Source organism: Onychomys torridus, chromosome 11, assembly GCF_903995425.1.
Source record: "Onychomys torridus chromosome 11, mOncTor1.1, whole genome shotgun sequence".
NCBI classification, from domain to species: Eukaryota; Metazoa; Chordata; class Mammalia; order Rodentia; family Cricetidae; genus Onychomys; species Onychomys torridus.
This window is the reverse complement of record NC_050453.1, coordinates 22,841,611-22,865,946: the sequence shown is the minus strand read 5'-3', so window position 1 is coordinate 22,865,946 and position 24,336 is coordinate 22,841,611. Positions and strand designations below refer to the sequence as shown.

Here is a 24,336-nt window from a genome sequence, read left to right as displayed (position 1 = left end):
GATAAAATATTGCTTATAATTGGATTGTTGCTGGCTATAGTCTTGGTGTGCATATGCATATGTTTTTGGAAGAAAAGAACAGGTAAGTTTTCCTTCTGCCTTCTTCTATCTCCTCTAAGACTGCAAGTGTTTAGAGTCTGGGGCCTCTGGTTATCAAGGGTCAAGGGAGGGTGGACACAACCTTTGGTAAACTAATGCATTGGAATGACCCCAGGGGTGTGGCCAGATATCTGTTAATATTTCAAGGGAGGTGTCTTACTGAGAAAAACAGGACACAGCCTCAGGATGCACTTGCCCTTCATTTGGGACCTGTCACCTGCATCCTCTGGAAAGACACCTGTTGGGGAAAAAGGGGAAAACTCCCCTCATGGAAGTCATGCATTTCAACTTCCCACTTTTCGTTTTTCAGGTTTTCTTTCTTTGGCTAGCCAACATCCAGGTGAGCATCCATGCTCTTAACTATAAAACCTAAAGAAGACAGGAAGAGATAAATGAAAGAGGAAAGAGAGGGGCTGACCAGAGGGCTGAGCAGTGAGAGAGGAGAGAAATCAGAACATCACTGTTCAGCCGGACTCTATGGTGTCAGCGACCCTGGTTGGTCACTGTGAGACCTATAAAGTTTCTCCCAAGCATGTGAGGGACATCATGATTTTCTGCAAAGTCAAGATCCCTTCCTTTCTGATGGAGGAAATAAGTGCCAATGAAAGGATCCATGGACCATCCCCTGTCACCCAGCTGGTTTGGGACAGAAATAAGGCTTGAGCATGAAACACTGAAAACCAGGCTCTGTAACTATACCATTGATATTCAATCAAGGTTTAGACCCCAGTGGATAGACACTGTTGAAAAAGAGGTGTGATAAAGAGATGTGAAGGCAGGCTCATTTTCTAAGTCTCATCCCATGGATGATAGTTTCAAGATACCATTGTTGAAGAGAGGGCACAAGGTCGGGAGTCAGAACACTTACATTCTAGTTCCTGTCCCACTGCTTCCTGGGTGACTTCATACAGATCTACTGAGCTCTCTTGTGAGTCAGGAGATGCCAGCCCACCATCCAGGGAGCAGCATGTAATGGCATGCAGGTAAAGCCACAAAACATGTAGCAACATATAGATTAACAAAAATGGGCTGAGTTTAAGTACAAAAGCTAGTAAGTGGTAGGCCTGAGCTAATGACCAAGCAGTTTTAATTAATATAAGCCTCTGTGTATTTACTTGGGTCTGTGCGGCTATGGACCAGGCAAGACACAGGAAACGTTCAGCCACATTCTTGAACCTGTAATTCTTCATCTCTAAAACAGTCAAATCTGTCACAACTGCCTGTGAAAACAGTGTCTCCAGAGATCCCATGGGGTATGGTATTTAGTCCTTCGTGTATTGACCATGACAGAGTCGCTGAGATGCTAAGTCATAAGAACACTGTCAACTCACCCAAGAAATAAGGTTAGAAATAGACCATATGAAAGTTCTTGTTCAGCCCACATCTCCGAGGACTGGGAGGTGAGAAGGAAGTCCTTAGGGAAGAGCAAGCTAGAAACAACTGCTTTGGGGATAAAAAGTGCTCTGGAGACCAGAAAGACCCAAGATCCTGTAGGAAGCAGCCCCACAGTCCTACCACTGACAGCCATCTGTACCTTTCTGTGTTGACCGTAGATTCCTCCCAAGACACAGATACTCCAGGCTCTCCAGGTAACACTGTGTATGCACAAGTCACTCATCCAGTACAAGTAAGTCCTTTCCACTCTGTCCTCCATCATTACTGTTATGATTACTCACAAACTTGTTACCATAATTATCAACATTCATGACTAGAGAAGGCAACCGCAGGACTGACCGTCCCTGTTTCTGCGATGATCACCCTGAAGGGAATGTTTACTCTGACTTGCATCCCAGTGTTCTCTAACTGCTTAGTGTTCCAGTAGGTCTTATCCCTTCTGGGGAGGGACAACCGGCTTGAAAGTACAAATTAGATATCCTCCCTTTCCCTCATGGCATGTGGCATAACACTCAATGAACACTTGAATAGATCAGAGGAGATTGAACCCTAGGAAGAGCTGTCATTCAGGTAGAGAAGTACTAGGAGAGCCTAAAGTGGCCTTTCAAGAGAAGAAGGGGGCAAGAATCACAACCCTCCACAATAAAAAATAAAAAAGAAAGCAAGAGATCTTCAACAAAATAGGATGGCGTTGGTCAAGTGCCAGGAAATCCTCTGTCCCTACTTCCTATGAACGAAATAATTGTGGGGACACTTTTCCGAATAATTAGACAGACTGGGGAGACAGTTCTCATGTTTTCTTAAAATAAGCCAAAAGAACTTGGCATTTTCAAAATAATAGAAGCAACAGCCCAGCTAGAAGTCTTGGATTACCCCAGGCAAACACTCCTGGCCAAGCTCATCACAGGCTTTATAGAGTAGGCTCCTAAAAGAGAGGACAATAAGGGGCATTCATACCACTTACTCGATTGCCATTCCCAACTCCTGCTGGGAGCAAGCTCTCCAACAAGCCCAAAATGTTAATGACTAGTCCATTTGACAGCTTCTTTAAAAAAAAAAAAAAAAAGCATTATATCTTGGAGAGTTTCTGGGGTCTTAATTATTCTCTAATTTAAAGTATAAAAATATGTCAACATGTCATCTAGGGCCTGGGATTTCTGTTGTTACTACTGCTTAGTGTATCTCTAGAGAGCCATTCTTAAAACCAGGAGTTTCTATACATCTGGTTCCCAACCACGACCACAATATGGTGACTGGGCCATTGGAATAACAGGCATAAATGGAGGCGGCAAAGAGGGCAGCTCCAGTTACAGCTAGTAAAGACCAAGACAAAAGATAGGATGCCATAACTGTCCGACATGTAAGTTTGTAAAGACAGGCAGAGCAAACGTAGAATCAGATGCATGACAAGAATGTTTCATCCCTTCGCTTGAGGCCACCCTTCTGTTGCTCTCTGTTTGGGACCTTTGGATTGCTAGGATGTTGCTCTTCTCTTTAGGTTGCTCGTCTGCTTCTCAAGGAATGTTACTAACACCTCACAGGCTTGACCTGGTAGAGCTTAGTCCCCACCTCCTCCTGCATGTCTCTTCTTTCGTCACAGTGCCTTTCCCCAAAAGATGTGTCTGCATGGACCTCCTTGTCTCTGTGAGAGCCAAATGCATGTAACTCTTTTTCCTTGTTGTTTACAGGAAATGGAAATCCCCAAATCCATGAAAAATGATTCCATGACAATTTACTCCATAGTTAATCATTCCAGACAGGTAAGTCCATGACTGCTTTATCTTCTTTTATTTTGTATGAGTGAATAGGTGTGTAATGTATGTCTGTGGTTTGCATTCATCTGTGTGAGGAGAGGAACAACCCCATCCAGTCCCCTCCTCTACCATTCTCTTATCTCACCCCCATTAAACATTGCCTCTCACTGAACCTGAAGGTAAACCTGTGGCCAGAAAGCCCAAACAATCTTTCTGCCTCTGACCCCTCACGTGCTGGCGTTACAAGCACATGCACAGCTTTTTACATGGGGACTGGGGATTTGAACTCCAATCCTCATGCTTGCTCAGCAACCACTCTTATCTACGGAGCCATCTTGCCAGGCCCTATGTTCTTGTATTTTTACTCCTCTCTCAAACCTATAATTTTGCAAATGAAAGTAAAAGGTTCATTTTATAGATATTCAAACACCACCAGAAAAAAGAAAGAAAGTCTTGGGACATTACCAAAATATAAAAAGTGATCTTGGGACTGTTGAGAGGACACAGTGAGTAAAAGACAGTTTTCACCAAGCCTGATGACCTGAGTTCAATCCCCAGGGCCCACACTGTAGGAAAAAACCATCTCCCACAAGTTGTTCTCTGTAGCAGAAACATAAACACATACACACAAACACACACACACACACACACACACACACACACACACACACACATACACACATAATAAATAAATAAAGTGATGAAATTTTGTTACCTTGTATGAGGATCACCTATTATAATTAACCTACTTGTTTTTTAATGTAATCCTGCCTCATCCATTAATAACCCTACTATCTGACCAGTAGGGCTCTCATGTCCTCTCTGCAGCCATGGACAGTAGGCTATGGCCTGCCTATTAATCTACTTCTTTCTCTCCTCATAAAACAAGCCCATTTCTCCCAGGATGGATACTCTTAAGGACATCAAGTAAGTTGGTGGAAGACTTTAAAAGAATTCAGGCCGAGCAAGCACATCTGCCGACCCCTTGGAAGAGAGCAGAGAAGCATGGTTCCCTACTGGCAATGGAATCTGGATATCCAGAGCTATCACATCAGACTTGATCCTGCATGCATAGGTCAGATGCTTGGGGAATAGCAAGAGCTCCAGTATGGAACCCCAAAACTGCTCTCCAATCCACTCCAGGACAAATCCTGCTTTGGATAACACACCTATGTGTTGCCTTCTCTTTGATAACTAAGCAGATTTTTGACTGACAGATTATAATATTTCAGGTAATCATTTCTCTCCTTTAGAAGGCAAGCAGGATGTGATTGGTTGGAGAGGGAGCATGATGTTTTGGTTAAGTGTGGAGTATCTGGCGTTGGATGGGCCCACACTCCTATCCTACAAATCATTTACTAGACAGGCCCTCTGGGATGTTTTCTATGTTCTTGGTGCTTTAATCTCATAGCCAAAAATAAGAGGATGATAGCAATACATTGAGTCTGTTGTTCAAGCCAGGAATCTAAGTCATCCCTGATTACAGCCTCTCTCTATCACCAAGCCCTGCAGACTCTACCTCCGAAATACATTAAACATATCTCTTTCCAACTTGTAGACCATCATCCTATCTCCAACCTTCCCCATCTGGAACCTGAATACTCCAACAACCTCTAAATATCTCTTCTAATTTTGCTTTTGTCTCCCTGCAACTCATGGTCTGAAAGATAACCAGCACAATGTCCCCAGCATAGACCAGCTCTTTGTCCTGCATGCTCATAACCCTGCTGACTCCTCATTACACTCAGTGTGAAAGCCAGTCTCCATGGCCCAGGATGGTCTGACACATCCCAGACTGTTAGCTTCACTCTCTCCATTCTCTATTTGTCCTCTGAGATCTTTCAGCTCCTCTATGAAGGAAGAAAGTTCTCTGTATTACAGTCATTTACATCTGCCTCAAAGCCCTCCCTCTGCCTGTTGGGTTCCTCCTATTCTTTAGACCTCAGCTTAAACACGTCAGGAAGAGACCTTCCCAGAGTGCTCTGCCTAAAGTGGGTTTACTTTTCATTCTCTTAAACCATCCATGTTGTTTATCACATGTCACCAAATATTTATTTTTATTTTTAATATCTGTTTCCCTCATTAAAGCATAAGTTTGTGGGATCAGAGACAATAATTATTTTATTGCTAGTACATTGTGTTAATTAATTACATTGTAAATGTTAATACCTGGTACATTGTAAGTGTTCAAACAATATTTTTAATAAATGAATACATATGTAATGGGTTTGTGTGGGGAAATTAAATAAGACAATGCAGTTGGCTCTGCAACTGTGGGTCTGCTTTTCTGTATTCTATCAACTGCAAACCGAAATATTTGAGAAGGAATTGTATCTATACTAAGTATATACATACTTTTTCTTATTATTCCCTTGAGGTAGACATAGTTTTTATACTATCCCATTTTATATGAAGAAATGGCATCTAGGGATAGCCTAGAACAATCTCCCAGGAATACCAGTGGATGACTGTAAGCCTGAAGCCCTTAGCATAGGGCCTGTCACATTAAAAAGCTCAAGAAATATCAGGTCTAACTGCTAGGTCTGCCTGGTGCCATGTGGTATGGCACTCCTACAATGGCAACGCTTGGGAAGTGGAGTCAGGAGGATTCAATGTCATCCTCAGCTATACAGAAAGTTCAAGGCCAACCTGGGCTATATGAAACCTTGTTTCAAAAACAAAACTGATCTTATCATTATTGTTATCATCACTATTAAATTTTATTCTCCTGAAGTCACAGAATCTTTTCAAATAGCTTCAATGCCTAAGGCAGAAGAATCCTAAGTTCAAGACCAGCCTGGGCTACATAGGAACCCTTTCACAGGGGTCACCTAAGACCATCAGAAAACATGGAGAGGAGGGAGAGAAAACTTTGGCAGGATGTAAAGTAAATAAATAAATAAATTCGCTTAAAAAAAGGAAGGAAGGAAGGGAGGGAGGGAAGGGAAGGAAGGAAGGAAGGAAGGAAGGAAGGAAGGAAGGAAGGAAGGAAGGAAGGAAAGAAGAGAAAAGAAGAGAAAAATACATTCCACAGATAGAGTCCCCAAATGAACCACAGACTTAGGCCTGTGTTTGGAAAGGACAGTCCATCTATCTAGCACCAGGAAATTGACCAGATGCTAATCTAGACCACACCAGGCAAGAATCAAGGATGCCAACTGAAACAAAAATTAGGAACATCTCTACTTGTATCTAACAGGCAAAGAAACTGTGTGAGAAAAACTGAGTTTTTGTTTCACGGTGGACCAAGTAATAAAATGAGAGATTTCCTAATTCCAGCATTTCTTTCCTTCTTACAAACCTTCAGCACACTTGTCGATGCCAAGTCTCTCCCAGTGGCCTCTGTGATGCTGCATCCCCTTGGCTTCCCTGCCTCTCCAGCAGTTTGTCAGTCTCCTGGGTGAGCTGCCTCTTCCCTTACAAGACCCACAGAGAGAGTTGGGAGCCAGGGCTCAGACTCAGGTCCTGCAGGTCACCTCCATCTTCCTGTTCTTTTCTAATGTGATGGTTCCCATTGTCTTAACACCACTTTATATGCTAACCGATCACAAAATAATGTCTTTATCCCTGGCATCCCTCCCAGCTTGTATCAACTGCCTTCTTGATGTCTCCACTTACATTCTAGTATGTGTATCAAAGTATTTCTTAATCAAACTCTTGACTTTTTCCTCCAAGTCTGTTCTTCTGTCCTTCTTCAGATCAGTCAATAGCACTTGATTAGATCTGCTTTCTAGGCCTGAAGACCACATAGAACTCAGAATATAACCCATCCTTTTCTTTTCTTGTAGGAAATAGGTGGCTTTAATGAACTGTAACTAACCCACTGTCCTGAAGGCAAATACCTTAAGACCCAGGTGTCCTGTTCACACAACACGAAGCATGCTTTTGCAAACAGGGAAGACAATTTCATTGGTCACTAAGTTCCTACGAAAAATAGTGTTTTCAGCCCTCCCTGAGCATCTATTGGCAGTTAGAGGTCAGAGGGGAAGGGGGCTTCCTACTCTTCAGTGGTGTATCCACAGGTACATTCATGGATATTCTCAACCTCAGCTCATTCAATAACCCTAATTAAATACAGTCTCACACGCACACACTGAGCTATGCACCCAGCATTTCTTAGCACGTTACTTGCCACCTCCTGGCCCCACAATACTCACACCCTGCTCTCTCTCCCCCTTCCTTCCTTATTCATCATTGTTTTCTCTTCTGTCCTTATCCCCTGGCTCTGAGGGTAGTAGGCAGGTGGGTGATGCTATAGAAATGTGAGTGAGGGAAGAGGGTGGCTGTGTCTACTGTAGTTTTGGTTCCCAAATCCACAAATACACTATCCATCTTCTTTTAAGGCAGGGGAGGACAAACACCACCTCACTGAGAAGATTAATTTGCTCTCAAATTACCCTCATCTACTCTGTATGCAAAAGTGAATGTGTTTTTTTTTCCCTAGGAAGAACGCTATAGTGACTTGGGGGAATTAAACAATGCTGTCGCCTCAGCCCCAGCTTAAATTAATGAAATTGGTGTCTCTGGAGACTGAGCGCTGTCATTTGCATTTCCAAAAGCTTCTTAGGTGAGGTGATGAGATGCCAGTGGGCTAAGAGCCATTATAACAGGGTGGTTTGATAAGTAATATGTAAGGCAGAGAGAAAGTCTGGAAAAGTGAAAGTGTCATTGAAAGGGACAGTGGACCAAAGACAAGTTGGATAGATTTGCATCTTGCTGTGTAGTTCTGTGATTTCTGTAGGATGGGAGTAGAAGGGGCCTCAGAGTTAGCACGGAACACACCCAGATACCAAATTCTCAGCACAAAGGAGATTTATTACCCCCAGAGGGAAAAACAGGTTGGAGTGTGGACAAAGACAGCAGCAGGTGTTTTTACAGGAGTGGTTTTTAAGGAGAAGAGGGAAAGTCTATGCTAAGATGAGATAGTAAGTCCTAATTGGACATGTTAGCCAGTGTAGCCAAATGATGACTGTGGTTGCTGGGCCTTGATGCTTTGATAGTTGGACCTTGAAGTTTTAGTCATGCACAAGGAAGTGGCCAAATAAGGGAATGGAGCTTAGGGGCTAGCTTTAAGAATGTAACCTAACAGTTAGCAAGGGAGGGGGAAGGGAGGAAAGCAAGACCTGCTGGCACCAAGTTTGCAATGCTTAGGCTTGTTAGAGAGCCCATCGGGGTGGGGGATTCTTTGCATTAGATATTGGTCCAGTGAGTGAAAAGCTGAAGGAGGGGATGCATGGAGTGTTAATAACGGCTTTGTTGATCTGTGAACAAGAAATTTAAAATGGTCAGATGGAGATGAAGGGTAGCGCCCAAGGGCGCAGGGACAGTGGGAAGAAGAGGGGACAATTTCGAATTTGAGATTCCAGCAGCATAACAGGTCATTGTAAGAATAAAGTCTGGGGTTTGTCATCCTGATGCTTAGCTCCCAAGTTGTTCTGTTATCAGCATCAGGAGAAACTGGAACAATTCACCTGGAGATTCTGAGTTGCTGCCCCTGTCACACTGGAACCGTGTTCCTACAGGGTGGCAATTGCTCAAGAAGTATGGGTCCTCTTGTAAATGGGGCTCTGTCTCTCTGCCTCGCTGCCACCCCCCACTCCCCCCTACCCCCCCACACACACCCCACCCACCCACACACCCCCCACCCACCCACACACCCCCCACCCCAGCACACACCTTTCTGCCTATTTCACTCAGGTCGTATCTACCTGGTCCCTAAAGATATTTACATTTCCCACACCTATCTTAAGCCATGAATCTTTGCCTCACCTCAGATGGGTCAAAAGATCACACTAGGTACTCTCCAATAGCAATATCTAACCCCTTTGTCCACTCCCCATTCCTCTGCCAAACCAACATCTGTGTAGTTCCAAGACTCTTACCTGAAGCTTTTGGAAAAGAACTGTTTACCATTCTTTGGGGTCAAGTATAAAAGTTGAATTGGGGGAAATGGCCACAGCTGAAGGCAGGACACAGTAAAGGTAGCCTGCTTGGGGGTCACAGGACAGGCATTACATCTTGGGTTTCAAGGTATTGAGAAGAATGGGCTGAAAGATGACCTCTCATATGTAAATGAAGCAAGTGTGACCTCTGACCTTCCTCTTCCCTGAGACTAGCCAAAGACACTCTCTGTGGAAAGGGAGGAGAACATGTCACTGATCTTTTCCTAATGGATCTCTAGAATGAGTGACGGTGGCCAAGGCTTTTTCTTCCTTACTCCCAGCCTGCAGACCCTCTGAAGATGCACTCACAGAAGATACATGGGCTTTTGCTCTACATGTCTGTGTGTAGCCGGGAGTTTCTCTGGTCCCACCTGGCCCTGTGGTCCCACAGCCACTTATAAAATAATCACTCAAAGGCTTAATATTAATTACAAACTATGTGGCCTATGGCTCAGGCTTCTTGCTAGCTAGCTCACATAACTTAACTCAACCCCCTATTTTTTTTCTTTTTTTTTTCTTTTATAACTTGATTTAATTTTATATATCAGCCACAGATTCCCCTGTCCTCTCTCCTCCTGCCCCCACCCTGCCCTACCCCCAGCCCACCCCCCATTCCCATCTCCTCCAGAGCAAGTTCTCCCCTGGGGATTCAGCTCAGCCTGGTAGATTCAGTCCAGGCAGGTCCAGTCCCCTCCTCCCAAGCTGAGCAAAGTGTCCCTGCATAGGCCCCAGGTTCTAACAGCCAGCTCATGCACTAAGGACAGGTCCTGGTCCCACTGCCTGGGGGCCTCCCAAACAGTTCAAGCTATTCAATTGTCTCACTTTCTGGCAATGGTCGAGAGAAAGCCCAAACTAACCTACTCTGATGATAGGGTGGCCGAACACCCTGTCATGCTAGAAATCTGGTCCAATGACTGATGGAAGCAGATCCACAGCCAGGCCCCAGGTGGAGCTCCAGGAGTGCAATCGGCAAGAAAGAGGAGGGATTGTATGAACGAGAATTGTTGAGACCAAGATTGGAAAAAGCACAGGGACAAATAGCCAAACTAGTGGAAACACATGAACCCACTACTATTAATCTATGTATCGCCCCGTGTTCCGTGGCTTCTACCTGTGTGCCATTACATGTTGCTCCTTAGACTACAGGTTGGCGTCTCCTCCACTCTCCTTTGTCCTCTGTCTCTCTTGGATTTCCTGCCTGTCTCCATCCTGCCCTGCCATAGGCCAGTGCAGCTTTATTCATTAGCCAAAGGGAGCAACACATCACATATTCACAGTGTACAGAACAACATCCCACAGCACCTGTGTCTCTGCAGCGCTTAACATGACAAAACCCTGAAGTTTTAACTTCCCCTCCTAGATCTCATTAAATCACATCTCATTTTTTTTTCTGTTCTTCTGCCTTCCCCTTCCCTCCCTCCTGTCCCCACCCCACCCCCCACCCCCGCCCCCGCTAGTCTGCCTTTACCATTCCTGTCTCACAAGTGGACTTATTTCCCTAGGTCCCACTGATGGGCAACCATTATCACCCTACATTCTGCTTTTCTCTCTCCCTGTGTCTACTTCCATTTCTATGTACAAGTATGAATGAGTCTTTTTTTGTTGTTTAAGGCATGGTTTCTCCATGTAGCTCTTGCTTTTCTGGAACTCACTATGTAGACAAGGTTGCCCTCAAATTCAGAGAGATCCACCTGCCTCTGCCTCCTGAGTGCTGGGACTAAAGGTGTGCACCACCACACCCAGCTCATGAATAAGAGTCTTAGTGAACCAATGGAAGACAAATGTCCATGTCAAAACCCATCTCCAGATCTTACCACAATTCCAACCACAGGGAGCATTCAGACAGACAGGAAAATACTTTGAACACTGAACTACTTGGGATAGAGATTGTCATGGGAGAAAGCATGCAAGAAAGAATCCTGACTGTAATATAGAGCAAAATGTATAATTTGATAGGGCATAGTATAAGGTTTTATTATAATTGCTAATGCACATCAGTGGATTTCACTGTGACATTTCCACGTATGTGTATATCATGTTTTGATCATATTCAACTATTCCTTTTCCCTGGTCTTTTCTTTACCCTTCCATAAATTGTCCCTCTCTGCTTTGATGAGTATTATCTTTTTCATCTTTAAAAAAACACAAGTCAGGTGGGTATAATAGCACATATACCTATAATCCCCAAACTTGAGAGACAGAGTGGAGAAGATCACAAGTTCAAGGCTATCCTTGGTTATGTAACAGTTCCAAGCCTAACCTAGATTACAGGAGATTCTGGCTCAAGAAAGCCATGTGAAGGAGAAAAAAGCAAAATTAACTGTTTAAAAAAAAAAAAAAAAAAAAACATGGAGCTAGATAGATGGATCCGTGGTTAAAAGCACTTAGTGCTCTTACAGAGAACCTGAGTTAGATTCCCAGAAACCACCTGGCAATTCAACTGTCTATAACTCCAATCCCAGGGGATCTGGGACTCTGTGAGCACCAGGCATACATGCAGTTTTAGGAGGCACAGTTTAAAGAAAGCATTGGAGGAAACAGACTTGTTAAACACACAGGTCTATTTTCTTCAAAGGAAGAAAAATGACTGACTGCCGCCTGGTCACCAAGAAGCCTGGAGTGAATGTTGTTTAACAACCTGGTGATTGTTTTGCTGTTCTATGGAGCCAGCCTTCCTGAATCCCTCAATAGTCTAAGCATTGTTTAGGCCCTTATCCTGAGCTTAGTTTCTCAGTGAATAGAACCCATCATTATGAAAGAGGTCCTATGTACTTTACATCCTCCATCATTAGAATCTACCCTCGTGCTTATTACAAATCCTTCCTTCCTAGACCCTTGCCTTGAGCACTGTTTATTAGCCAATAGAACAAATTCTTATTGTAAAGGTCACTGGTGCTTTGCTACCCTGCTAGGGGGTTTCTAGGTAGCCATGCCTAAAGCTTTGTTGTAATAATTGTCACCTGGGAACCTTTTTCCAAAGTTTTACTATGTTTAAATGTGCAAGAGAAATAAACCCTGAGGTCAGACTCTGGAAGTTTTGACCCAGCATCTGCAAATGTAGTCAGTCCTGACTTGAGTTTCATTCTTCACCTCATGGGGATTTCCCTGCTGACTGTGACACTTGCAGGGTCTCCCAGCATGTAGGCAAAACACTCATACAAATAAAATAAATAAATAACTTTTTAAAAAACTAACCTACCAATAGTTTTATATAACAAGTCATTATCATATAATTATTTATAGACTTAGTTAACACCTAATCGCCACTATGATTCAGCAAGTACTGAAGTGACCTCGAATATCACGGACATGATTCCAGTCATCAGGAATCTTAGGAATAACAGACAATAAACAAATATGCAAACCATGGTTGGTGGCTTATGCCTGCAATCCTAGTACTTTGGAGGCTAAGGCAGGAGGACTGCCATGAATTTGAGGCCAACCTGGGTTATACAGTGAGTTCCAGGACAAAATAAAACTAATATATAATAGCTCTAAGTAGATAAGCAAAAAGCAAACAGATAATTTACTCCTAAAAATCCTAGGAATACTTCAGCAATGTTAATAATACCTTTGCCCATGACAAGGTTGCACTACCTCGGGGCCTTCCTGCTTGCTGCTCTTCTTTTATGGCTAGCTTTATTTCATGGCTCACATACTAAAAACTTCATCCTTATAAGAAGTCCATGATATATCAACTTAAATGATTCCTTACCTTGCCCACCCCATTCATTCTTGGCCTTTGTTTTTTTTCACAGCACTGACCACTACTGGAAAATACATTGTGTTCATTTTTTTTCTCCAAGGATATGAATTTTATTTATGTAGTTTACATGGTATAGAGGAAGTGGCTCAGGGCTTCCATAATGCTGGGCAAGAACCTTATCACTGAGCTACATGCCCAGGCACACTGTTCATTTCTGTAGAGTTTCTTACCTGTTTCCCCCGCTGTGATGCATATTCCTGATTGTCAACTTGATGGAATCTAAAATCATCATGGAAACAAATCTCTGGGCATGTCTGTGAGAGACTGTCTAGATTAGGATTATTGAGGAGGGGAGACTCATCCAAAATCTGTGTGGCATCATTCCATGGGCTGGATTTCCAGACTAATGAAGATGAGAAAGCAAACTGAACACACGCATTGCCCTGTTTCCTGACCGCAGTGATGAGCCTTCCTCCTATTCCCACTACCACATCTTCCCACCACGGCGGAATGTCTCCCCTCAAACTGTAAGCCAGGATAAATTGTTCTTTCCTTAAACTGCTTCTTGTCAGATTTTCTCACCATAACAAGAGAAGTAACTGATACACCCACTTTCCTCTAAGTTCAAGAAAAACAAAAATGTTTATTGCTGCTACATTCCCAGAACACAGGATATGTGATTTAACACAGATATCTCGATATCTATAAACCAATAAAGGCATATTAACACTACAAAGAAGTCTGTGGGGATAGAGTGATCAGGGAATGCTTCTCTGAGGTAGTGACTTTTTTTATTGTTTCCATTTTTTATTTGCAATGGTAAACTACAACTAAAACTTTTCATCTCATTTGGATTCAAATTATAACATGCCCTCTTTTAGGGAGCCACATATCTGAATCATAGATTATAGCAGGTTGATATTCAACATGTACCTAATATCTATGTACCTATCTTTATCTTTTTTTGAATTTTATGAGACAGGGTTTTGCTAGCCTCAAGCTAGCCTCAACTCCACATCCTCCTGTCTCAGCTTCCCAAGTGCCACCATGCCTAATTTCACTGTGCTGCAGAAACAGAACAAACTGTATTTCCTAGATTTCCATGAAGCTAGGTAAATGCCTCCCTGACCTTCTTTGACTTTTTTTTTTTAACTGATACATATTTAATGGAGGAAAGGGGTTAGATTCAATGAGTATTAGCATTTCAGAAATAAAATTTTTATTTCTCAAATGGAATCCACAATGCTGGGGAAATTGCTTACTGGGAGAAGTACCTTCTGTACAAGCCTAAAGATTTGAGTTTAAATCCCCAGAAACCAAGACAAAGCCAGGAGCAGGAATGCACATCTGCTACACACACCAGCATCCTGTAGAGAGATGAAAAAAGGCAGAGGAGTCCCCAGAAGTTTGTGGGCCAGCTAGCCTGTTGTATATAACAGCGAGTAAGACCCTATCTAAATTTATTTTTTATTTGTGTGTGTGTGTGTACATGCGCAAGCGTGTGTATGGGAGTACCTATGGAGGCCAGAAGAGGACGTCAGGTTTCCTAGAGCTGAAGTTATAGGAAGTTAGGAGTTGCCTGATGTGGGGATCAAACTTACATCTCTGGAAGAACAGCAGGCACTCTTAAGCACTGGGCCATCTCACCAACCTGTCTAAAACAAGGTGGGAGGCAAGGATCCACACCTTAGATTATCTTCTGGCCTCCATACATTCAACATGTCATATGTGTACCCAAACTCATACATCACACACACACACACACACACACACACACACACACACACACACACAAAGAAAAAATTAAATCCATAGGAATTGGTGGCTGAGTGTGTATGGGAGACAAGGAAGAGGAATAGACTTGTAAGTCAAAACATCTTTGTGGTTGACTGAAATTTTAAAATGAAGCGAAGGAAACTAGAGAAGATAACTCAGACCCAACTTAAGCTGCCAGAAGGACATCTGAAGGCTGCTAATCAAGACTCAGAACTGCAGTACAGGAACAAAGGAGCTCAGCTGAGACTAGAGATAAAGGTTTAGGGGGTCAGATGCATTTGGGCAGCAACTGAAGTCATCAGATTTGTAAAATCACCCGGGAATTACATACACAGTGAGAAGAAAGAGCATGTGAAGAACAATGGGTAACCCCACTGAGCAGAAAAGTTTACAAGACAGGAAAAAAAAAAAAAAAGGAATTGACCCAAAAGGTAGGAGAACAAATGGTTCCCAGGACTGTAACATTTCAAGAAAATATAATTAAAGGTGGAAGTGCTATCCAGGATTAGTCACACACAGATACAACCTACAATCCCAGCACGCACTGCGGTAGGAAGACTGTAAGTTCAAGGCCAGCCAGGGCTATATAATAAAATCTTATTTTTAATTTCTTCTAAGAAGAAATTAAAAAGAAGGAAGGGTGAAAGCAAAGAATTTAATCCCAGCACTTGGGAGGCAGAGACAGGCGGATCTCAGTGAGTTCAAGGCCAGCATGGTTTACAGAGTGAGTTCCAGGACAGCCAGGACTGTACAGAGAAACCCTGTCTCAAAAAAAAAAAAAAAGAAAAGAAAAGAAAGAAAAAGAAAAGAAGAAGAAGAAGAAAAGAAAAGAGAACAAAAAAAGAAAGAATAAGAGAAAGGGGGAAGTGATGACTAATTCTAAAGGAAGCTTGAGATAAAATTTTAGCCAGAAGGAAATCATGCATGGCTCTAAGGTGAATGGTTTTAGACGGACCCACCCTACTCTTCCTGTTGTGGCCACGACTCCCTATCAATTGAAGTGTTTAGCCCGGCTGACTCTCAATGCTCTTTACCATGCCTTTCTAATTGGTCTTTGGTCTCCCCTCCAGTGACCCTTTAGCCTTTTTTTTTTTAATCCAATCTCTTTCATGCCCCTTGTATTATCATTTTCCTCCTACACTCCATTCTTTATCCAACTGCCCCAAGGCTTCTACACTTAAATCTCTTTAATAAATTAATCAGTGCAGCTGCCAGAACCATCCTGATCTGAGTAGCCTAGGCTACCACTTGGAACTTGGATGTCTATCAAGGGGAGCTGCTGCCTGAGGCCATGTCTGGGTCCGTGACCCAGCTGCATCTGGGGTCTGTGTTGAAGTCTGTAGCCTAGGTTGCCACTAGGGCCCACACAGAGCCCTATGGCTTGGTTGGAATTTGGAGGCCACACCACAGCCTGGGTCATACAGATATGGGTGGCCTGTGCTACCTACCACCCAGGGCCATGGTGTCATCTGGGCCTAGGCTGCTGCTGAGGACCGTGGCCCTATAGCAGCCAGTGTCCAGATAGATATATGTGACTCCTGTTGCCACCAAGTGCCATAAAGAAGCCCAGGGTCATATCAGCCACCTGAGTCCAGGTTGATATCGGAGGACCAGGATGTATCCAGATCTGAGTGGCCTACACTGCTACTCAATGTTGTGATGATATCTGGGCCAGAACTGCAGGGTTCTTGGCCCTAGTTCAGCCAGGGTCTGTGCTGATGACTAATGCTCCTGTTACCATCAAAGGCAAATACCCAAGATCAAGGTCCATGTTAGCATCTCAGGGCCATACTACCACTGGGGCAGTGGTGACATCCAGACCCAGCTGCTGCCAAGGACTATGTCTGGGTGGGTGGTCCTCCTGCGGCTGGGGTCTGTGCTGAAGTCTGAGTCCCATATTGCCACCAAAGGTCACAGAGAGGTCTAAGGTAGGGCCACAACCTGAGGCCTGGGTGGTGTTTATAGGCCACACAGATGGCAGAACCATTCCCACCTGAGTGGTCATCCACTTTCAGAGCCAGGATGTCTTCGTCCGGACCCAAGCTGCTGCCAAGAGCCATGTCAGGGTCTGTGGTCCAGCTGCAACTGGGGTCTGTGTTGAGGTCTGTGGCCTGTGTCACCTAAGAAGGACATAGGAACCATGAGAGATGAAATCAGAGGGCCATGCTGAGCCGACTGGAAAACCTGCCCTTGCCTCTCACTGAACACCAGCAGGAGAGCTGGCCCCTGTACTCAGGAGAGATGGTTCCCCACACCTTACCACAGGTGAGGGTTAACCAACCCTGAGGGCAATTATGTAGGGGAGCTGACTCTGCCTCCTTGCCTGAGGTGGATAGCCCCAATGGTTCTGTCTGACCAGCTTGGCTACCATTCAGGACCACAGCCAGGCCTTTGGTTGACCCACCCTAGCATCTACCCTATCTAGGATCTGCTGGAGCTCATGAAGGGACTGTCCTGTGGTACAATACCTAAAAGATCTCCAGGACCCTATGCGGCCACAAGATATCCCAGAAGAGTTCTGGTGAGAATCCAGTGAGGATGATGTACCAGAAACCAGAGGCCTTGAACCAGACCAGTGACTCATTGCAATGAACATTTGCTAGTAAAGCTGATGGGACAAAGGAGTAGACTATATGGCACACCGAAGCCTCCAATGCCACCAGGAGGAATGAAGAGGTGTTGGAGGGGCAGGGAAGGAGAAGCAAAGAGATTTTCCTGTTGTTGTTGTGATTTTTGTTTTTGTTTGTTTTTTTTGGGGGGGATGTTTTTGGCTTTGTTTGCTTGTTCACTTTGTTTTGTTTTCTTTTGTGGAGGATGCAGCAGGGATGAGGGGAAGATATGGGGGACCGGGAGGAGAGCAGAATTGGGGTGCATGATGTGAAACTCCCAAAGAGTCAATAAAGAAGAAAGAGCGGGGAGGGAGGGAGGGAGAGAGGGAGGGAGGGAGGGGGAGGGAGGATGAATGAGTGAATGAATGAATGAATGAATGAATGAATGAATGAATCAGTCCGGGCAGACCCTCCTTATCTTCCCACAACTTGTCTTTGCCACAGTGTTCCCCAGCTCAGTAAGTTGCAACTCCGTCTTTCCAGTTGCTTAGACAAAAACCTTGGTGTCCTCTTTCCCTTGCACTCTCCCATGCAGTCTGTGGTCACATGCTAATAGCCCTCCCTTCAAAACAGAACTGCACTCAGCTGCTCCCTGGTCCAGACACCATCACTTCCTGTGCTAGCTCTCTACTGGGCTGCTCCAGTTCCTGTCTTATTCTTTACACGTTGTCTTCAAGAGATCGTAACACTCTTCTCTCCACCCCTCCAAGTTTTTCCTTCTCACTAGAGTCCTTAAAATGGTACATAAGATCTACATGACTTGACCCCTCATGATTGTGTCTCTGCCCTCATTTGCCACTAATTTCCTCCCAAACTTTCAGCTCCCTCTCACTGACTTCCTTTTCATTCTTTGTATATAATAAGTAACTCTTACCTCCAAAGTGTCCATTCCTGCTCCCTAGATAGTCTTCCAGGCAGACACGTGATGTCTTCTTTCTCCTCACCTCTTTTAGGGATATGGATGATGAGGTACACCACATTTAGGAACCACGTTCATTTGAGTGAAAGCTGGAGCCATGGTACTACTTGAGACTGGGCCAGGAGTGTGTGGACAGGAAAAGATGATCACATACAGAGCCCATGGTAAGAGCGTTTAGTGACAGGGATCCCAACAGGATGGGGAAGGAGAGTTGAGAGAAGAACCCGAAGAACCTAGCTTCACAAGGAAGAGAACGCAAACACACGTGAAGAAGGTTTTTGCGTGGGGGATTTCTGTCTTTTGCGGTTTCATGTGAAAATACAAGTTTGAGGGTCTTTGGAGACAGTTTTGTGGGCCCAAGTATAATAGTAGCCCATTGGGCAGCTCAAAACCATCTGCAACTCCAGCTACAGGGCATCCAATACTCTGTTCTGGTCTCTGCAGGCACCCATACACACACAACCCAGTCTCTCTCTTTCTCCCCCACTCCCTCCCTCCCCTCTCCTCTTCTCTCTCTCTCTCTCTCTCTCTCTCTCTCTCTCTCTCTCTCTCAATCTCTCTCTCTCTCTCTCTCTCTCTCTGTCTCTCTCTCTCTCTCTCTCTCACACACACACACACACACACACACACACTTTTATACACAATAAATAAATCTGTTCTAAAGATACAAGTTTGAGCCAGGCAGTGGTGGTGCATGCCTTTTACCCCAGCACTTGGAAAGTAGAGACAGGTGGATCTCAGTGAGTTCAAGGCCAGCCTGGTTTACAAAGCGAGGTCCAAGATAGCCAGAACTGTTTCACAGAGAAACCCTGTCTCAAAAAATAAATAATTTAAAAAATACAAATTTGAAGATGGGCAAGGTAGCTCAGCAGGCAAACACCAAGCCTGAGCACCTACCTATGTTTGATCTCCAGGACCTCTCATAGTGGAAAGAGAGAACCAGCTTCTGCAAGTTGTCCTCTGACTTCCATATGCATGCCATGGCTTGCATACAAGTACATGCACACATATATACATACATACATACATACATACATACATACATACATACATACATATGAATAAATAAACATTTTAAAAATACTTGTTTGAGTAAGTATAAACTAAAAGTTGGAAGTAAAAGAAAAGAATATTCAGAAGAAGAAATAACTGGTGTGTCTAAGTCCTGCAAAGGGGTATCAATAAATGTCCAGCTAATACTTATGGTATGCCCACTTCCACATGAAGTCAAATGATAGATACAAAGAGTAAAATCAACATAAAGCAGCTTTGAGCATAATGAATGTGAGTGAGGTAAAGACCACAACTGTGAGTCCAACTCTTTAAACTCAAGGGAAATAGAGAGAGAGTAAAGGAGGACGTTGAGGAATTATGTAGACTCTGGTCTCAATTTTCTCAGCAGTCTGTAGTCTATTGAGAGTGAAGGGGCTATAAGGAGCAGACTTACAGAAGATAATTGTATCAATATTGTAACAATATTCACAAAGGATTGTTCTTTACCCAGGATCCACCCAGTAGAAAGAAAGAACTGACCCCTGAAAGTTGTCCTCTGACCTCCGCACATATTTTATTGGATATGAACATCACACACACACACACACACACACACACACACACACACAAAATTTTAAATTATTTTTAAAGATTTGCAGTAAGTAAATAAGAGGAGGAAACAATAAAGCTAAGAATAGCTCTATGTGCCTAAATAATACTAAATTCTACTAATTTGCAGAGGATTCATTGTCCCCAAGTTTGTGCCCTTTATCCAACACTCAGCGTTAAAAATATGGAAAGATCTGTACAAGTAACAGGTACCCAATGGCTTGTAAGTGAAGGGGAAGTGATATATAATCCAAGTTACTAAGTTGAGTTTTTCCATCTCTACCACATTTTCCCTTTGCCTACCTCAAACAAGGAGACAGTGAAATTCAAAGCATTCTGTCCCTAGCTCCTCTGCAGCTGGAAGAAGCCATACAACGTGCTTCTAGCCAAGAAGACGTACCCTAGGTTTGAAAATCTCCATGATCTGCACAGCTGATGGAGCTGTACATTGAAGCTGACCTGACTGGGATAATGAGGGAATAAAGAAAGGACAGACACACACATATAGAAAAGCTGGGATTGAGTGCGCCCTGCCATCTCTGATGGAGACACACCAACCACAACATGGAAACTCAGCAGATTTATTGTGTATGTATGGCTGAACAAGGAGGTGGGTTTATTACATACAGGTGATAAGGAGGTGGATTAGCCCAACTCCATAGAGGAGTGAGCTGTCTCAGGCTGTAGTATTCTGGGAGAAGGAAGCTGTGGTTGATACTTTCGGTAGACTCTCTCAACACACATACTCAGATCAGGGGAAGGCTTTGCCATTTCCGTGGTCTGAGGCATCGGGGTCTTTGACATGTCAGTACCTATGTCAACAATATACATTTACTCAAAACTTCATCTATTCCCCACATCTTCCCTTTCTTATTTCTTCAATGTTCCTGATGCAGCTTGACTTTTAATCCGTGAAAGCTCTACATAGTCTCTGGAGCCCAACTGAGAAGAGAAAGGAACAAAACATTGTGCCCTCTCGGGTCTGGGTTATTTGACTCATCCTGTTCAAAAACTAGAACACCTAAAAAACTGGCAAGGTCCTCCCTATCCTGACCACCACATTCCTCTCCCTGGCCCCTATAAGCTTGTAACAATGTCATAATGCAAAACTGTGTTCAGTCCAACTTCAAGGGTCTCAACAATGTTTAAAAATTCAAAGTCTCTTCTGAGATTCATGAAGTCTCTTACCTGTAATCCCCTACAAAATCAAAGTCAAAACACAGATCGCCTACTCCCAACATATAATGGCACAGGTTGAATTACCATTCCAAAACACAAGAGCAGAGTGAGGAAATACTGGAGGAGACACTTCAGGGCTGCTTGTGAGACCTGGACGACAGTGTGGCACAATTCTTCTAGATCTTGGTGTCTTAATGTTGCAGGATATTTGATAGCACTGTGACACCCTGAGATTGTGTTAATAAAGTTAACCTTGAATCAGGGCGCAGAGCTAGCTGACCAGTATTAGCCATGGAGAAGCCAGGAATACGGGTAGAGAGACACGCAGGATGTGTGAAAAAAGTCAACTGGTTGCTTCTCAGCTTCTCTGATCTGGCGGTTTTTCACTCTGATATCTGAATCCCAAGTCTTTATTGGTAAAGAGAGCAATAGAGACTTAGTTAAAACCTATATTTGGTGGCTGTGGCTGAGCTGGAGCTGGCAGGACTGGAAGTAGATTCAACTTCAGCCCCTAAGCCAAAAGAAAAACATCTTAGTTAGGGTTTCCATTGCTGTGAAGAGATACAATGACCACAGCAACTCTTATAAAGAAAAACATTTCACTGGGGTGGCTCGCTTAAAGTTCAGAGGGTTAGTCCATAACCATCATGGCGGTGTGAAGCAAGGCAGCATATAGGCAGGCAGATATGGTGCTGAAGAAGGAGCTCAGAGTTCTTATATCTTGACCCGCATGCAACAGGAAGTGGTCTGAGACACCGAGCATAACTTGAGCAAAGGAGACCTCAAAGTCTACCCCTCACAGTGACACATTTTTCTCCAACAAGGCCACATCTCCTAATAATGCCACTTCCTATGAGCTTCTGGAGGCCAATTATATTCAAACTACCACATACCTGGCCCCCATAAGTTTGTAACAATATCATAATGCAAAATGCATTTAGTTCAACTTCAAAAGTCCCTATAGGCTATCACAGTCTCAACAATGTTTAAAAGTCCAAAGATCAAGTCTCTACTGAGATTCATGCGATCTCTTAACTGTAATCCCCTATAAAGTCAAAATAAAAAAACAGATCACATACATCCAACATATAATGGCACAGGATATACATTACCATTTCAAAACATAGGGAAGGAAGCATAGTGAGGAAATACTGGACCAGAGCAAGGCCAAAAACCAGCTGGACAAACTCCATACTCTGCATCTCCATGTCTGATGTCAAAACACTCTTCAGATCTCCAACTCTTTTCAGGTTTGTTGACTACAACATACTTCTTTCTCTTGGACTGATTCCATTCCTTGTTAACAGCTTTCCTTGGCAGGTATCCCATGGCTCTGGCATCTCCAACGTCTTAGGGCCTCCAAGGCAATCCAGGATTCTCCTTCACAGCTTCATACAATGGCCTCTCTAGGCCTCCTTGAATGGACACCCCTGACACATGCCTGGCTTCAGTGGCTTTCTTTAGTTATGGAATTAGATTCCATAACCCCTTTCTTCTATCCTTGACTCTAAAGTCAGAACCACATGGCCAACAATGCCAGGTTCTGCTATTTGCTGGGGCTAGAGCATACTCCCCTTGTTAAGTTACATCTTCACCAGATTTCTGTTTTCAATGGTTACCTTCACTGCCTAAGATTGGCTGTTCTGGAACTTGCTCCGTAGACCAGGCTGGCCTCAAACTCAGAGATACACTAGCCTCTGCCTTCCCAGTGCTGAGATTAAAGGTGTGTACCACCACTCCCAGTTCTAAGCTTTTCTTTAATTCCTTTTCACAAGTTGAGAACTTATCTGGGTGGGATGTTTCCCAGAGGTTTCCACTCCCTTTATTCCATTCCTTAATCTGTTTATCTCCTTGAACACGGGACTTAGATCCATTTCACTCCTTTTCTCCTCAAATTGTACATTTTGCATTTTTCCTAGCTCAGCTTGCTCCTATTCATTATAAATCTTCATTAGAGTTAACATTAATAACTACATGACAGAGTCTATATTAGGCTGTTTTGATATTTCCTCTGCCAATGGAATTAATCCAAAACTCTTCACTTTAGCCTCAGACAAGGGCAAAAAGCAGCCACAATCTTCACCCAAATATCACAATAACAATCTCTAGGTAACATAGTAAAATTCTTCTCTGAAACCTCTTGAGCTAAGCCCCCATAGTTCATCAATTCACACTCAGCACCACTGTCTTCCATGTTCCTACTAGTATGCCCCTTAAGAACTACTTAAAGCATTCCACTGTTTTTCTAATTCATAGTCCCAAGGTCCATATACCTTCAAACAAAAGCATGGCCAGGCCTATCACAGCAATACCCCAGTCTCTGGTAACAACTTTTATCTTATTTATGGTTTCTATTGCTGTGAAGAGACACCATAACCATGACAACTCTTATAAAGGAAAAACACTTAATTAAGGTGGCTTTTAGTTCTGAGGTTTAGTCCATTATCATCCTGGAAGCAATGGTGGCATGCAGGCAGACATGGTGCTGGAGAAGGAGCTGAGAGTTCTACATCTTGATCGGCAGGCAACAGGAAGTAAACTGAGACACTGGGCATAGCTTGTTTCTTTTTTTCCTTCCTTCTTTCCTTCCTCCCTCCCACTTCTTGTTTGCTTTCTGTCCCAGCTTCCTGGCTACTGAGCCCAGTGACCAGTCACCTCATTGACCTGCAGCGGTAACCCCTGTGCCATGATAGACTGAATTTCATTGAACTACAAGCCAAAATAAAACCTTCTTTTCCTTATATTGCTCTGGTATTTGGTCATCGCAACAGGAAGGTAGCTAATATAACAGTGTAATGAAAAAAGAGGTGGGGATTATTGATTGGCTTACACAGCTGGAAAAAAATCTAAGATAGAAATGGCTTCCAGCCCAGGAGGATCCACAATTCAAATAACATAATAAGAACCTTGTCTCACTTCATTTCTTAGTTCTGCTTGTCTCTGCCTGACTTCAGTCTCCAAATCTGTCAATTATGTCAAGGCTCCAGCAGTTCTATTCTTGCATGAATTTAAGAGCTCACAACCCTTGGGCAGACTTTGGAGCTTTATCTCACAGTGTAAACATCTAACCTCAACAATGATTGCTTGGCCAGTCTGAGGAACCCACACCCAGGTCTTGGGACTTAATGTACATTTATAAAAAGGAAATGAAGTTTTGAAACCTTTCAAAGTTGAGAGATGAAACACAAAAAGTCCCATAAAGTTAGCATCACCTCATGCATGATCTGGTAGATTAAAGGGAAAGGCCATTCTGCCTGAATTAGGGAATGACTCTGAGGTTTGTCTGTCTGCCTGAGCTCTGAGTGGTGGGAACAAAGGCTTTTCTGAGAACCTGAGAATTCAAAAACCAGAAGTC

At 43.5% G+C, this 24,336-nt stretch overlaps 1 protein-coding gene across 1 annotated transcript in view; it reads left to right on the top strand.

Moving 5' to 3' along the window:
• Slamf6 (SLAM family member 6) overlaps nucleotides 1-4,186 on the top strand; it is a 23,201-nt gene extending 19,015 nt beyond the window's left edge. The window contains exons 4-6 of the mRNA XM_036202665.1: nucleotides 1,653-1,726; nucleotides 3,183-3,254; nucleotides 4,138-4,186. Of these exons, the coding sequence (XP_036058558.1) occupies nucleotides 1,653-1,726; nucleotides 3,183-3,254; nucleotides 4,138-4,179 (188 nt within the window). The 3' untranslated portion in view covers nucleotides 4,180-4,186. The remainder of the gene's footprint in view (nucleotides 1-1,652; nucleotides 1,727-3,182; nucleotides 3,255-4,137) is intronic.
• The last annotated feature ends 20,150 nt before the right edge of the window (nucleotides 4,187-24,336 follow it).